General features: G+C 50.1%; 1 protein-coding gene across 1 annotated transcript in view; it reads left to right on the top strand.

The window, feature by feature from the left end:
* MN1 (MN1 proto-oncogene, transcriptional regulator) overlaps positions 1 to 6582 on the top strand; it is a 47462-nt gene extending 40880 nt beyond the window's left edge. Inside the window, exon 2 of the mRNA XM_047697801.1 lies at positions 3554 to 6582. Within this exon, the coding sequence (XP_047553757.1) occupies positions 3554 to 3735 (182 nt within the window). The 3' untranslated portion in view covers positions 3736 to 6582. The remainder of the gene's footprint in view (positions 1 to 3553) is intronic.
* Positions 6583 to 12400: the final 5818 nt, after the last annotated feature.

Genomic DNA, 12400 nt, shown 5'->3' on the forward strand with positions numbered 1-12400 from the left:
CCCCTCCAGGCCCTGCCTTGCTGGGCGGGCGTGACATCAGGTCCCAGAACAGGAAGCCCCTCACCTTGGCCCCTGGGCTGCCTGCGCGGGGTGAGGGTCATTTGGGGTGACCCCCAAATTTGAGTTGGTGACACCCTTGCCTCGAGGAATGATCCCCCCACATGCACAGTGTCTCCTGTCTTTCTCTTGTATGATCCCCCCAAGCTGCTCGGAGATGGGCCTGCCAGGGATCACCATCCCCAAGTTGCAGATGGGGCCAGCTGCCCATGTATGGGGGAGGGTTCAAGATCCCACCTCAGCCCAGTGCTCGGGGAATCCCAGACTCAAAGGAGAGGGCTGGTCCAAGTTGCTGACCTGGCCCTGGGTGACGCCTGCGCAGTTCCCCCGCCTCCCCCACCCAGGGCCTCAGTCTTCCCATCTGCCAAATAGGGATGAGAATCACTCCACAGCCCACAGGCCCCCAACGGAGCACCTGTGTGCAGGGTACTGCGATGCCACAGTCTGATGGGGGAGGCTGGTCACTAACAAGTAGAAAATGTGAAGGTCTGAATTGGTGTCTGTGAGCACCAAGTAACTCCCTAGTCCTGGGAGCTCGGCGAGGGTGGTTTTTTCCTCTGGGTCCTGGTGTGGGGGGCCGGCATGCCTGCCATCACTGAGGAGCGGGGACTGGGGACTTCTCTGGAGCAGGGGCAGGCCCTGACTTGAGGCGGCTTCTGTGGGACTGATTTATTTGCAGCCACTCAGCAGCCCTGGAGGGGTGGAGGGGAGCTGCGGTCCTAGGGCGTGTTGGGTCCCCCCAGCTGGAATGAATCTGGTGGGAGGATGAGTTTGGTCATGCTTGGGTTGTCAAGAACTGAAGAATAATATTCTCTCTTAAAAGTATTCCCCATGGATACCAGACTCTCTTGCTTGTCCCAGGCAGAGGCTGGGGAATCCTGCGCCTATGCCCTGTGACGTTGGGCTAGCCCCTCACCCTCTCTGAGCCCCAGGTGCCCCTTCTAATGTGGGGAGAAGAGGCACCCAGCTGCTGGGCTTGTGGGGGGCATGGGATGGAATGAGATAACACAGGGATACTTTCAGCTGTGTGCCTGGCATGCCCTCACTTAATCTCCAAGTAAGAGGAGCAGCTGTCTCTAGGGTTGGCACATGGTATGCTTTGGAGTCATCCAGAACTGGGGAATACGGCATCTTGAGGACACATGGCCATTTGGGTCAGTCTGAAAAGATCACTCAGCAAATGCAGCTCCCAGAAGGGTCTGCAAGCCTCCTCCGTCTGAGCACAGAACTCAGGAAATGGCAACTTTCCTTCACCTTCCTAGCGTTGCAGTCTCAGATCAAGGGAGCCAGGTGCCTGGTTCTGGGGGTCTTGTCTTTCTTTAGCTGTGTGGACTTTGGCAAGGGGCCTCGGTTTCCTACCTGTGCAATGAGCACAAGCCTTGCTGTGTCGGTTCCTTGAGATTATGAGTGTGAAGTGAAGTAAAGTAAGGAATCCTTTTCAGAATCTTCTCTCTCTCCATGGCAGATGCTCCCTTTCCCCAGTCCAGATCTCACAATGCTTGGAACAGGATTCCTTCTGAGGGGATTAGGGAGTGGGGCATCACTAGGAGCAAGGCAAAGTCTAGGCTCAAGAACGGAGGTGTGGGGAGGGGGAAACTGAGGCTCCTAACTTCCTGGGGTACCTTCTCCCCAGGAGACCCTGGGTGTGGCACTAACAGCATTCCAGCACTACCGCTGCTAACCAGCTTTGAAACCTGGAGCCCAGGGCCTCAGCTTCTCCTTCTGTGAAATGGGAGCATAGATGCCAGTCTCATGGGCAGGAATGTGCCCACCTGGTCAGTCCCAAGGAAGGGACGAGGCTTGGGGGTCTCTAGATGGCTGCAAGGACCCCTCACCTCCTGAACTCCCAGAGACTATGCCAGCAGCTCTGTGGGGGGGGGATCTCTCTGTATGTCAGGCCATTACAAGGCCTGAGGGAGAGGACATGACCCCCACTTCTGCAATGAGGAACTAAGGCTTGGAGAGAGGGAGAGGGGCAGACTCCTTGCCACACGGTGGTGGGGCTGGGATTGGGACTCAAGCCCCATGGTGTCTGTGATGCTCTCTCCTGCCTTCACTGCCAGCTCCTGGAGGAGGAAGACAAAGATAGCGACTGCCTTACTTCCGGCCAGATCCGCAGGGCTGGAGCCACACCTGGCACATAGTAGGGACTCAGTAAGGCCTTATTAATTGGATGAATGAGGAAAAGAACAAGAGAGAGAATCTTCTCCCCTGGGCCCAGCTGCTCCTGGCATGAAGGTCCTTAGCTGGGTGTCTCTGGGGCTCCAGGGTGGAAGCCCGGTTAGTCACAGCCTGGCCCATCCTCTGGGAGAATTTTCTCTGCAGGCTATGGCTCAGCTCCCAGGGGAGGCCTCCCCCTTAATCCCAGAGGGCGGGATGGGTGGGGTATCTCCTGCCTGGCACAGGGCCCTGCTGGGAGGGCGGGCCGGTCATGGAGTTCAGTATCTGGGCGTGCTCCCTCAGCTGGAGTGGGGCCCCCACCCCCAATTCCAGCTTTGCTCACTTCTTCAGAGTCAAAAGATTGACCACAGGCTCACAGTCAAGCCCAGCTCTGCCCCTTCCTGGCTGTGTGACCTTGGGCAGGTCGCCTCTCCTCTCTGAGAGTCAGGCTCTAAAAAGTGGGAATGATGAGGACACTCGTAAACATATAGTAGATCTGAGAACAGAACCATTGGCCACTTGGTAGCAGTAAACTAGCAGCCCCCCAAAATGACTGTCCCATTCCTTCCCTGCCTCTGAACCCCCAGTTCTTACTCTCTTTGAGTATAATTCATACTAAGGAGTGAGTGGTTATCAAACTTCTTTCCCCTCAAGTTGGTCTAACTCAGGCATCGCTATGATCTGTAGTGTTTCTGATGCTGTGTGACTATGTGAGAAGGAAATGGAAGGCATTTTCACCGACTCCCTCATCCCATCACCGGAAGTCCCTTCATAAAGCAGCGGTTAGGGAGTCTGGACTCTTGATCATTACTGCTCTGAGCAGTGTCGTACTGTTTCAGGAAGTTCCCAGCACATAGTGGGTCTATAGCAAATGTTCAGAGGATGATAAGAGAAAGGGCTGTGTTCTAGACCTTGACAACCCTCCCCTCCACCCCTTAACTGCATCTGGTGAACTCCTACATATGCCTCAACGCCCAGGTTAGATGCTCCTCCTCCAGGAAGCCTGTCCACCTTATTTTATGTCCAGTCAATCTTCTGGGAACTCTAGACCATCAGAGATGGGCCAACCCTGTCCAATTCTCCCATTTCCTGAGGGGGGAAAACCTGACATTGAGCCAGACTCTTACCCTTGGCTAAGGTCTCGCAGCCACGTCAGAGGCAACAGCAGGGGGATTTGAATGAAACTTCTCTAGTTCTCCTCAGATGAGACGGTCTTCAGGCATGAAAAGAGGGCGTGGATGGTGCCTCTCTTCCCTTGCCTCTCCCACTCCCCCCCCCTTAGGGCTTCCCGAAGAGCTGAGCCTGCTGCTAACATGTCTTCCTCTTTTCTTCACAGCCCACGACCTCCCTGCAAATAAGGCCTCAGCAACCCAGCCGGGGAGCCACTTGCAGTGCCTGTCTGTCCACTGCACAGACGACGTGGGTGACGCCAAGGCCCGAGCCTCCGTGCCCACATGGCGGTCCCTGCACTCTGACATTTCCAACAGATTTGGGACATTCGTGGCCGCCCTGACTTGAATTGACAAGAAATGCCCAACCCCCACCAGGCCCTTCACCCCCTCCCACCACCCCCTCCCCCTGTCCCTGCCCCAACCCCTTCCCTTGACCCCACCCTCCTATTAATTTGAAAGGGCCACTATTGCTGAGTGGATGATTTTTTTTTCTAGGTTGGTACCTGCTTAGTGGCATATGGACCGGAAAGGGTTAATTTAAAAGGGGGGGACCTCAAAAAATTTTTTTAAAAAAGAAAACTCGTCTGCCACAGTATGTTACCAGTGTTAACCCTTCTGCAGTTAGCAAACTTTTGCTTCAGCCTTTTTCCTGCTAGATAATTCCCGTTTTTCTGTAATCTTGGCATACGTTTTTTTAGATGACCTCTTTCCTTGTTTTATTTTCATGCTGCTGTATGTCCAAGCATTGTTATTTCGTAATAAGACAAGAGTTACTTTCTTTTTTATTCTCTTTTATTCTCATTCCTCTCCTCACCAATCCCCAGTCTTTTTTTTTTTCCCCCTTTTTGCTTTGTTCACTGCTTATTAAAATGGAAATCCTGGAGAATAGTAGTTCTGGAATATTGCCGGGCGAAAGTCAAATTGTCATCACGATATTATATATTGACACCCAACTGTCATCAGTCAGGCAGGAGCCAAACAATTAATGCCCCCCTTAGGTATTCCGCCTGGGATTTTGTTTTGTCTGTTCCCTAAGAAAATAGAGATATATTTTCGTTCCTACAAACACACGCTCAGCCCTCAGCTCCATTCTGTCTTCTGCTGGAAGCTGTCCTCTCTGCAACGGAGGTGATGACGTGTCCAGCCCGCTCAGTGGGAAGGAGTCGGAATGTTCAACAGTGGTGTTTTCTCTCCTTTTCTGGGCCTCTGTGCAAACGCCCAGGCTCTGAATGTTCGCGCTACGCTAAGCAGTCCTGGTGTGCACGAGGGATGGTGTCCTTCCAGCTTGCAGAGTCTCTGGGGGCTCCCGGCTTCTGCCCTTCTGTAGCGGGGCTGGCTGGGTCTTGGGTGCCCAAGTCTGGGGAGGATCCATTCTCAGCCCTTGACCTTTGCCCACACAGCTGATGCCAGCCAGGCCTTGCGGGGAGGAAGGATGTGGGACTGCATGTATCTTCCCGACCACTCCCATTCTGTCCTCGCTGCCCATCTATTTCTCCCTGGGTATTTCAACCTGGGTGGCCCCCCATCCCTGGGAGGGTCGAGGCTTTTGCCAGCACTTTTCTGGGGGCTCAGGGAAGGAGCCCCCAGGCTCAGCCTGCCAAGCCCCCCTTCTCTGAACCTGGGTGTATTTCTTTGCAGAGGTTGACAGGTTCCTTGGGGCTATCGGAAGGAAACAATGACTTTGATGCCTAGGCCTTTTTCTTTAACCCCAGAATACCCCCTTCTCCCCACCTTTTGATTTAATCTCACCCTATTGCAAAACTAGAGCCCTCTTCCAGGCGCCTCACCAAGGAATCATCTCTTTGAGCAAAGATGGGGGGGTGGCTAGGTGAGCAGGCAGTAGTGAGTAGGGCTCCTGGACACCCCACCACCACCACTTCGAGGACCCAGAGTGGCAGACGTTGCTGGCCAGTGCTGGCGGGCGGGCACCTTTGGGTGCTGTGGAGGCCTATAAAAGGCTCGTATGATTCAGGGGTGGGGGCTCGTGAGGGGCACACAGACTCCAGGGTGGGTCAGACAAGAAGTGACTGATAGCCCTTCACCCAAACCAGTAACACCACCATTTTCCTTCTATTTTTGCTAAAGAGCAAGTCTTACTAAATGCTCTGTTTTGAGTCTGGCGCCCCCTCCCCTCTGTCCCCAGGTCCCCAGAGTTTCTAGACCTGGCTTTTCGTTGTTGTTGTTTTTTTAAGTAAGTGACCTGAAGGCTTTGGGTTCACCATACAACACCCACATTGTTTATTTCAAAGAACTTTTCAGCAAAGGGAGAAGAGTGTCCAGAAAAATCTCGCTCTTTCCCCTCCCTCTTCTTTCCTGCTGGGGGCTTTTGGGCTCAGGTCCGCGTCTGGATTGTCATGGCCCAGGTCCGGCCCCTGGGGGCCGGCAGCAGGCAGGCAGAAGAGCAGGTGGTGTGAATTGATCAGCAGCGGTAAGGTGTGAACTGACTCAGTCCCCGAGTTCTGCCACAAGAGGAAAGAGAAAGAGAAAGTTGCGCCTGCCAGGGGCCGCAGGAGACATCAGCCATAGTCTGAGCAAAACTCCACGCCCCTTCTGATTCCGCAATGTACAGCTGTTTGAGAGCTTTATCACTTTATTTTTTAAACAGGAATGATTTCTCCTTCATTGCTTAAGGCCGGGGAGCCAAGAGTCTCGACTTTCGTCTTTGACTTTCTCTGGGTTGAGTTCATTAGCACCTGGCCATCAGCTCGTTGTCCTAGCAGCGTCGGAAACCCCTGAAGTTTTAAACTTTCTCGCTCCCCACGACCCCAGAATGGAACAGCTTTAAAAATAGCCTTAAGCAAAAGGATGTTATTTCATTAAATTTGGTTTAATGGAAAGAATAAAAGCAAATTAAAAACACACCCAACCCACGAGACTCCAAACACTGGTAATCGGTACTGCATAGCAAACTTTTTTTGGGAAAGAAAACGAAAACGTTATTGCACATGTAAAATATAAAATCTTAACTCTGCTGTGTGTTAGGCAATCCTGTAATCTTTTTTGACTCTTAAATTCATTTCTGAAATGCTTGGTTGGAAGACTGTGACAATAGCTCATGAAATTGAGTGTTATTTTTTTCTTTCTTTTTTAAAAAAATATGTAAAGTGCAGTCTTCTGTATTCATGCATATTGTATATACCTGTATATGTTTTCCTGAGCAGCTAAATAACAATAAATATGACGTTAATGGTGACTGTGGTACATTTGTGGGTGGGGCTTGCTTCATTTCCCCCCCCCTCACCACCTCTTTTTCCATAGGTCTATTCAGAATCCCATGGGGGCTGGGAGCGCAGGTCTGGACGCTGCAGGGCGCATGTGTGCGCTTGCGCCTGCGTGTGTCGATGCTGTTCTACGCTGAGTCATCTTAGAGTTTCTCAACCTGGGCACTGTGACATTCCGGCTGAATCGTGCTTTGTGGAGGGGTCTGTCTCCTGTCCTGTAAGATGTTGAGCAGGATCCCCAGCCTCTACCCACCAAATGCCAGGGACACCTCTCCCCACTCTCCCAGCCCCGTGACAACCCATGTGCCCTGGGAGGCATGACCCTTCTGGGACTGAAAACCGCTGGTGTCTGATTGGTGTGGGAGGGAGGGGGCAAGGAGAGACCACCCAGGTGGCCATATGGTGAGGCTTCTTTTGGGTCGCAGGCTGAGTTCGCATCCCAGTAAGCTTTGTAATCTCCTACAAGTTATGTGTGTAGCATCTTGCTTCCTCCTTTCCCTCATCTGTGAAATGGGTAGAACTGATGAAATTACAGGAGACAACGTGGCTGGACCCAGCAGGTAAGAGGCCTCCACCTGCATTAATTGGAGCATGGCACAGCTGATAGCCTTTTGGGGTCTGGCTGTCCCGGATTGGATGCTGCTTCCTCTGCTTACAACCATGGGTTCTGGGCAAGTGGTTTAAACGTGGTCTCCATTTTCTTTTCTCAAAAATGGAGCAAATAGGGGCACCTGAGTGGCTCAGTTGTTTAAGCTTCCAGCTCTTGCTTTGGGCTCAGGGTTGTGGGATCTGGTCCAGCATGGGGCCCCCGGCTCAGGAGGGAGTCGGCTTGTGATTCTTTCTCTGCCCCTCCCCTCCCTCTCTCAAATAAATAAGTAAAATTTTTTCTTCTTTTTTTTAATGGAGCAAATAACATCTAGCCTGCAGGTTACTATGAGCACCAGCCCTGGTCCAGGCCCTATAAAAGCTCTGCCACCCTTTGGCATTAGCTTCGTTCTGGTACCTGCAGCCTCAGATTCAAGGTCATGCAAGACATTGGTTTATAGAAGGGGTTTTGGGGGTGAAGAGATAGACAAGTAAATTGACAGTTAAAAGTGAGGGGAGACAATGCCCCATAACCTATGGCAGTACAGAAGACAAATGTCACTCTGAGATTCGTGAATCCCATATAGGGGGTTTAGGGCAGGTTTCCTTTAGCAGGTTTTGTCCATTTGGGGTTTTGAAGGATGAGTAGGAGTTCATCTTATTCGTTCCAGCATATAAATTGACCCTGATTTGGCAGAAATTTTGTTGTATTTCTTGCCTTCAACGTTTAAAGGTTTCTTCATATATGCAAAGGGGTATTTGTCAGAAGATAAAGTTTTAAGGACAAGGCCTGTATATCCACTTTAATTTGGAGAAGCTTAAAAATCTCTCTAACCTTTAAAGGTCTCCTGCTCAAAGTGACAGTGGTATATGATCCCATTCAGTACGCAGGGAAGGGAAGAGAAATGACAGAAGGATGAGCACTGGGTGCGGGCATTGGAGAGACTTCAGGTCAGTGTGAAATGAATGAGGGAGTGTTGCGGAGGGCCCAAGAACCAGAGAGCCATGGACTGGCACATCCTTAGGGATAGGTGGGAACCTGTGACTTGGGAGCTGCCCCATGTGGGTTGCATGTTGGCCCCAGGGAGGGTCCCTCTTAGGGCTCCAGGGTAGGGCACACGTTGCAGGGTGAACTTTCTGAATTGACAGAGAAGCGTCATCTTACCTGAATGTTCCAGCACATACCTCCTCCACCCAGCTCTGACGAGGGGATGGAAGAGGAGTTGGGTGGACCCTCTGCTCTTCCAGAGCTAGGGTGCAGGGCAAAGAAGGACATCCCATCCCCCTTTCCCTTTAAAAAAAATTAGAAAACGATTCTAAGAGCACAGAGGACCATGGCTTCCCTCCCTGACAAGAGGACCGGCAGGAAGGACCCCACCCAGAGCACCGCAATGGAGTTGTAGCAGGCATAGAGGGTGTGGGAAGTGCCAAACTTTGGCCCCCAAACTGCGCTGGCCTGAGGTGGACGTGATTGTGGATGAGTACCAAATTCTGCAATTATCACGTGGTCTAACGAGGTGCCCCAGGAACCTTGGAGAAAAGATTTTTTTGTTGAGATAAAATTTACTCACATAAAACTCACCATTTAAATGATTTTAAAGCATAGACTCCAGTGGCTTTCTGTGTATTTACAATGTTGTGCGACCATCCTTGCCATCCATTTCTAGAACGTTCTTATCACCCAAAAAAGAAACCCTGTACTCATGATCATTAAATTCCAATTACCCGCTCCTTCCAGCCCCTGGCAACCACTAATTTACTTGCTGTCTCTTTGGCTTCGCCTATTCTGGACATTTCATATAAATAGAATCATACAATCTGTGGTCTTTTGTGGCTGGCTTCCTTCACTTAGCCTGAAGTTTTCAGGTTCACTCCTTTTTAATGACTAAATACTATTCTGTTCTGTGAACATACCCCATTTTTATCTAGTTGCCAGTGGACGTGCATGAAGGCTATTCACACTTTTGGGCTATTATACATAATATTGCTGTGAACATTGAAGGTGCCAGTTTCTCTGTGAACGTATGTTTTCAAACCTCTGGTGTATAACCTAGGAGCAGAATCACCCGGTCCCGTGGTAACCCCTCATTTTAACTTTTTCAGGGAACACCAGACTGTTTCCTGAGCAGCTGTACCCTTGTACGTCTTGGAAAGGAACTTTTGTTTATTTAACCCATTGTTCCCCACTCCCCTTTATCACATTTACAAGATTGAGGCATGATCTACACACAAGGAAACCCATGGATCTTAAGTGTTCAGGGCGGTGCATTTTTAGCTATGTCTACACCTGTGTAACTCAAACCAAGATCCTACGACAGGACAAACTTCCCAAAATGTTCCCTCTTGCCCTTTCCGGCCAACAGCCCACCCCTCAAACAACAACCCATTGGACTTCTAGTACCATCGATTAGCTTTGCCCGTTCTTGCATCTTGATGTCCTATAAATGAAGCATGAGTCAGGAGTCCCTCCCTCCGTATCGCTGAATAGCATTTCCTCCTGCAGACATTCTACCATCTGTTTACTCCTTTACCTTTTCATAGACATTTATTTCCAGTTTTGGTTACTAGGAATAAAAGTACACGAACCCCTGTGTACAAACTTTTATGTGGACATAGGCTTTCATTTTTTTGGAATGTCTGGGTCGTTTAGCAGGTGCATGTGTCTTTAAGAAACTGCCTGGGGGCGCCTGGGTGGCTCAGTCAGTGAAGCCTCTGACTTGATTGCAGCTCAGGTCATGACCCAGGGCTGTGAGATGGGGCTCTGCCTTGAGCTACATGCTGGGGACGGAGCCTGTTTGAGATTCTTTCTCCCTCTCCCTCTGCCCCTTCCCCTCCCTCTCTTGCTCCATCTCTAAAGTAAAAAGAGGGGGGGAGAAAAGAAACTGCCAGACCATTTCTCAAAATTGTACTATTTTGCATTCTCAATGGCAATGTGTGGGATTTCCAGTTCCGCCTAATATCTTTGCTAACACTCGATATTATCTTTTTTTTTTTTTAAGATTTTTATTTATTTGACAGAAAGAGAGAGAGAGCACAAGCAAAGGGAGCAGCTGGCAGAGGGAGAGGGAGAAACAGACTCCCCGCTGAGCATGGAGCCCGATGCGGGGCTCGATCCCAGGACCCCAGGATCATGACCTGAGCTGAGGGCAGACACTTAACTGACTGAGCCACCCAGGAGCCCCAATATTATCTGTCTTTTTAACTTTAGCCATTCTAGAGAGGGTGTATTGACATCTCACTGTGGTGGTCATGTTTATTTCCCTAATGATGTTGAGTATATCTTCATGTATTTATTTGCTATCTATATGTTTTCTCCCATGAAGTGTCTGTTAAAATCTTTTGCCCAATTTGTCGTTGTTGTTGTTTGTCTTTTTTATCATTGCCTAACACAAGCTCCTTCTCTGTGTGTGTCAAATACTTTCTCCCGGACTGTGGCTTTTGTCATGATCTTTTGAAATGCAAAGATTTTAAAATTTCACAAACTTCATATGGTCCATTTTATCAGGTTTCTTTGATGGCAGGAGCTGTGTCCTCCCTAGGGTCATGCTTGCCCCTAGTAGCTTGATGGTTTTATGTTTAGCTTTTGATGGTACATTTTGGTTTAGGTTTGAGGCGAAGGTAAGAGTTCCTTGTTTCCAGAATGTCTAGGTGTCCAGTACCATTGGTTCAAGACATTTTCCATTCTTTTTTTTTTTTTAAAGATTTATTTATTTGACAGAGATCACAATTAGGCAGAGAGGCAGGCAGACAGAGAGAGAGAGAGAGAGGAGGAAGCAGGCTCCCCGCTGAGCAGAGAGCCCAACATGGGGCTCGATCCCAGGACTCCAGGATCACGACCCGAGCTGAAGGCAGAGGCCCCAACCCACTGAGCCACCCAGGCGCTCCATTCTTTTGTTAAATGGGAGATGGCTTAGCCATCCTTGGTGGAAATCATTTGCCTGTGCACATAAGGGTCTAGTTTTGCGTTCTCTTTTGCCCCTAGGATGCATTTTAAGCTGCGGTCACATGAAAATTTGGTGTATTCCCTCCGAGAATGGAATAGAATAGAGGGAGTCCAATGGAAAGGTTCTGATGTGTCCTACCTCGATCCTAAGATAAACCTTTTGAAAACATGGCCGTGTTGCTGTTGCCTGATGAAAACTCCCAGCCCAAGACCTTCCGTTTGTTGGAAAATGAGGTTGGCATGGTTGAGAGAAGTGTTAAAAACCTAGCAGCTCTGAGCAGACATTTTCTCCTTGTAGCAGTACAAAGCTTTACAGGGTTGGAAAAGGAGTGCCTTCATTGCTGGGAGATCAGGAATTGCTCAAGGCTGTCTTTGCACACCTCATGTGTCACCGTGCCTCAGACTTCCCAGAAATGTTGCTCAATCTCTCCATTTTACATGTGAAGAAACAGACACTCAGAACGTCCAGTGTCTGGCTCAAGGTCACGCAGCAGTCAGCAATGGAACTGAAACCAAATGCCCTGCCTCCCTGCCATCTCCCATTGTCCCTTGTTCTGGCTCCAGGACAGGAGGGAGGTAGGGAGGGAGGGAGGGCAGCTCCTCGCAGGGTGAGGTGTATTCTATATCCACAGTAGAAGCCAGCACAGGGCTTCAGACAACAGGTCAGGAGTGAACACTGCTATGAAAGCTAATGGAAATAGAAGGGGAAAAGAGACTGCCCAGAGATGCTTCCTCAGAGAGGGCCTGGAGTAGAGACTGAGAAAGTGGGGGAGTGAGCCAAGCAGGTATATGGAGAGCAAAAACAGCATGTGCAAAGGCCCTGTGGTAGGAGCATCCTCAGCATGTTGGAGGAATTAGTGAGGTGGCTGTGGTAACCTGGCACTGGGCCCAGGGCTTGTAGAGAAGCATAACAGCAAGGGACTTCCAATGGGAATCCAGTCCCCATCCTCTGAACCTCTGACTCTGGCCCATTTAAAGTTAAAAACCAAAGTAAGTTCCCAGCATCCTTTCTGTCTCATGACTCTCTCCTGGGATCCCACAGTGTTTTCTTAAGTTTCTCTGTTTTGATTTTGATCCACCTGCTACCTTGTTCCCTGGGCCTAGCCTGTCTCCCGGGTTTCTGCATCTCTGCCTCCCACCGAAGCTCACTGGGTGTTAGTTATTCATCTCACTTTATCTTGCTGAAGGAGGCGACCCAAGGAGCTCTGTATGTGCTGAGGCTGCCAGGCTGGAGGTGACAGCATCAGGATCTGGGGATGCAG

This window comes from Lutra lutra, chromosome 12 (assembly GCF_902655055.1).
Source record: "Lutra lutra chromosome 12, mLutLut1.2, whole genome shotgun sequence".
NCBI lineage: Eukaryota > Metazoa > Chordata > Mammalia > Carnivora > Mustelidae > Lutra > Lutra lutra.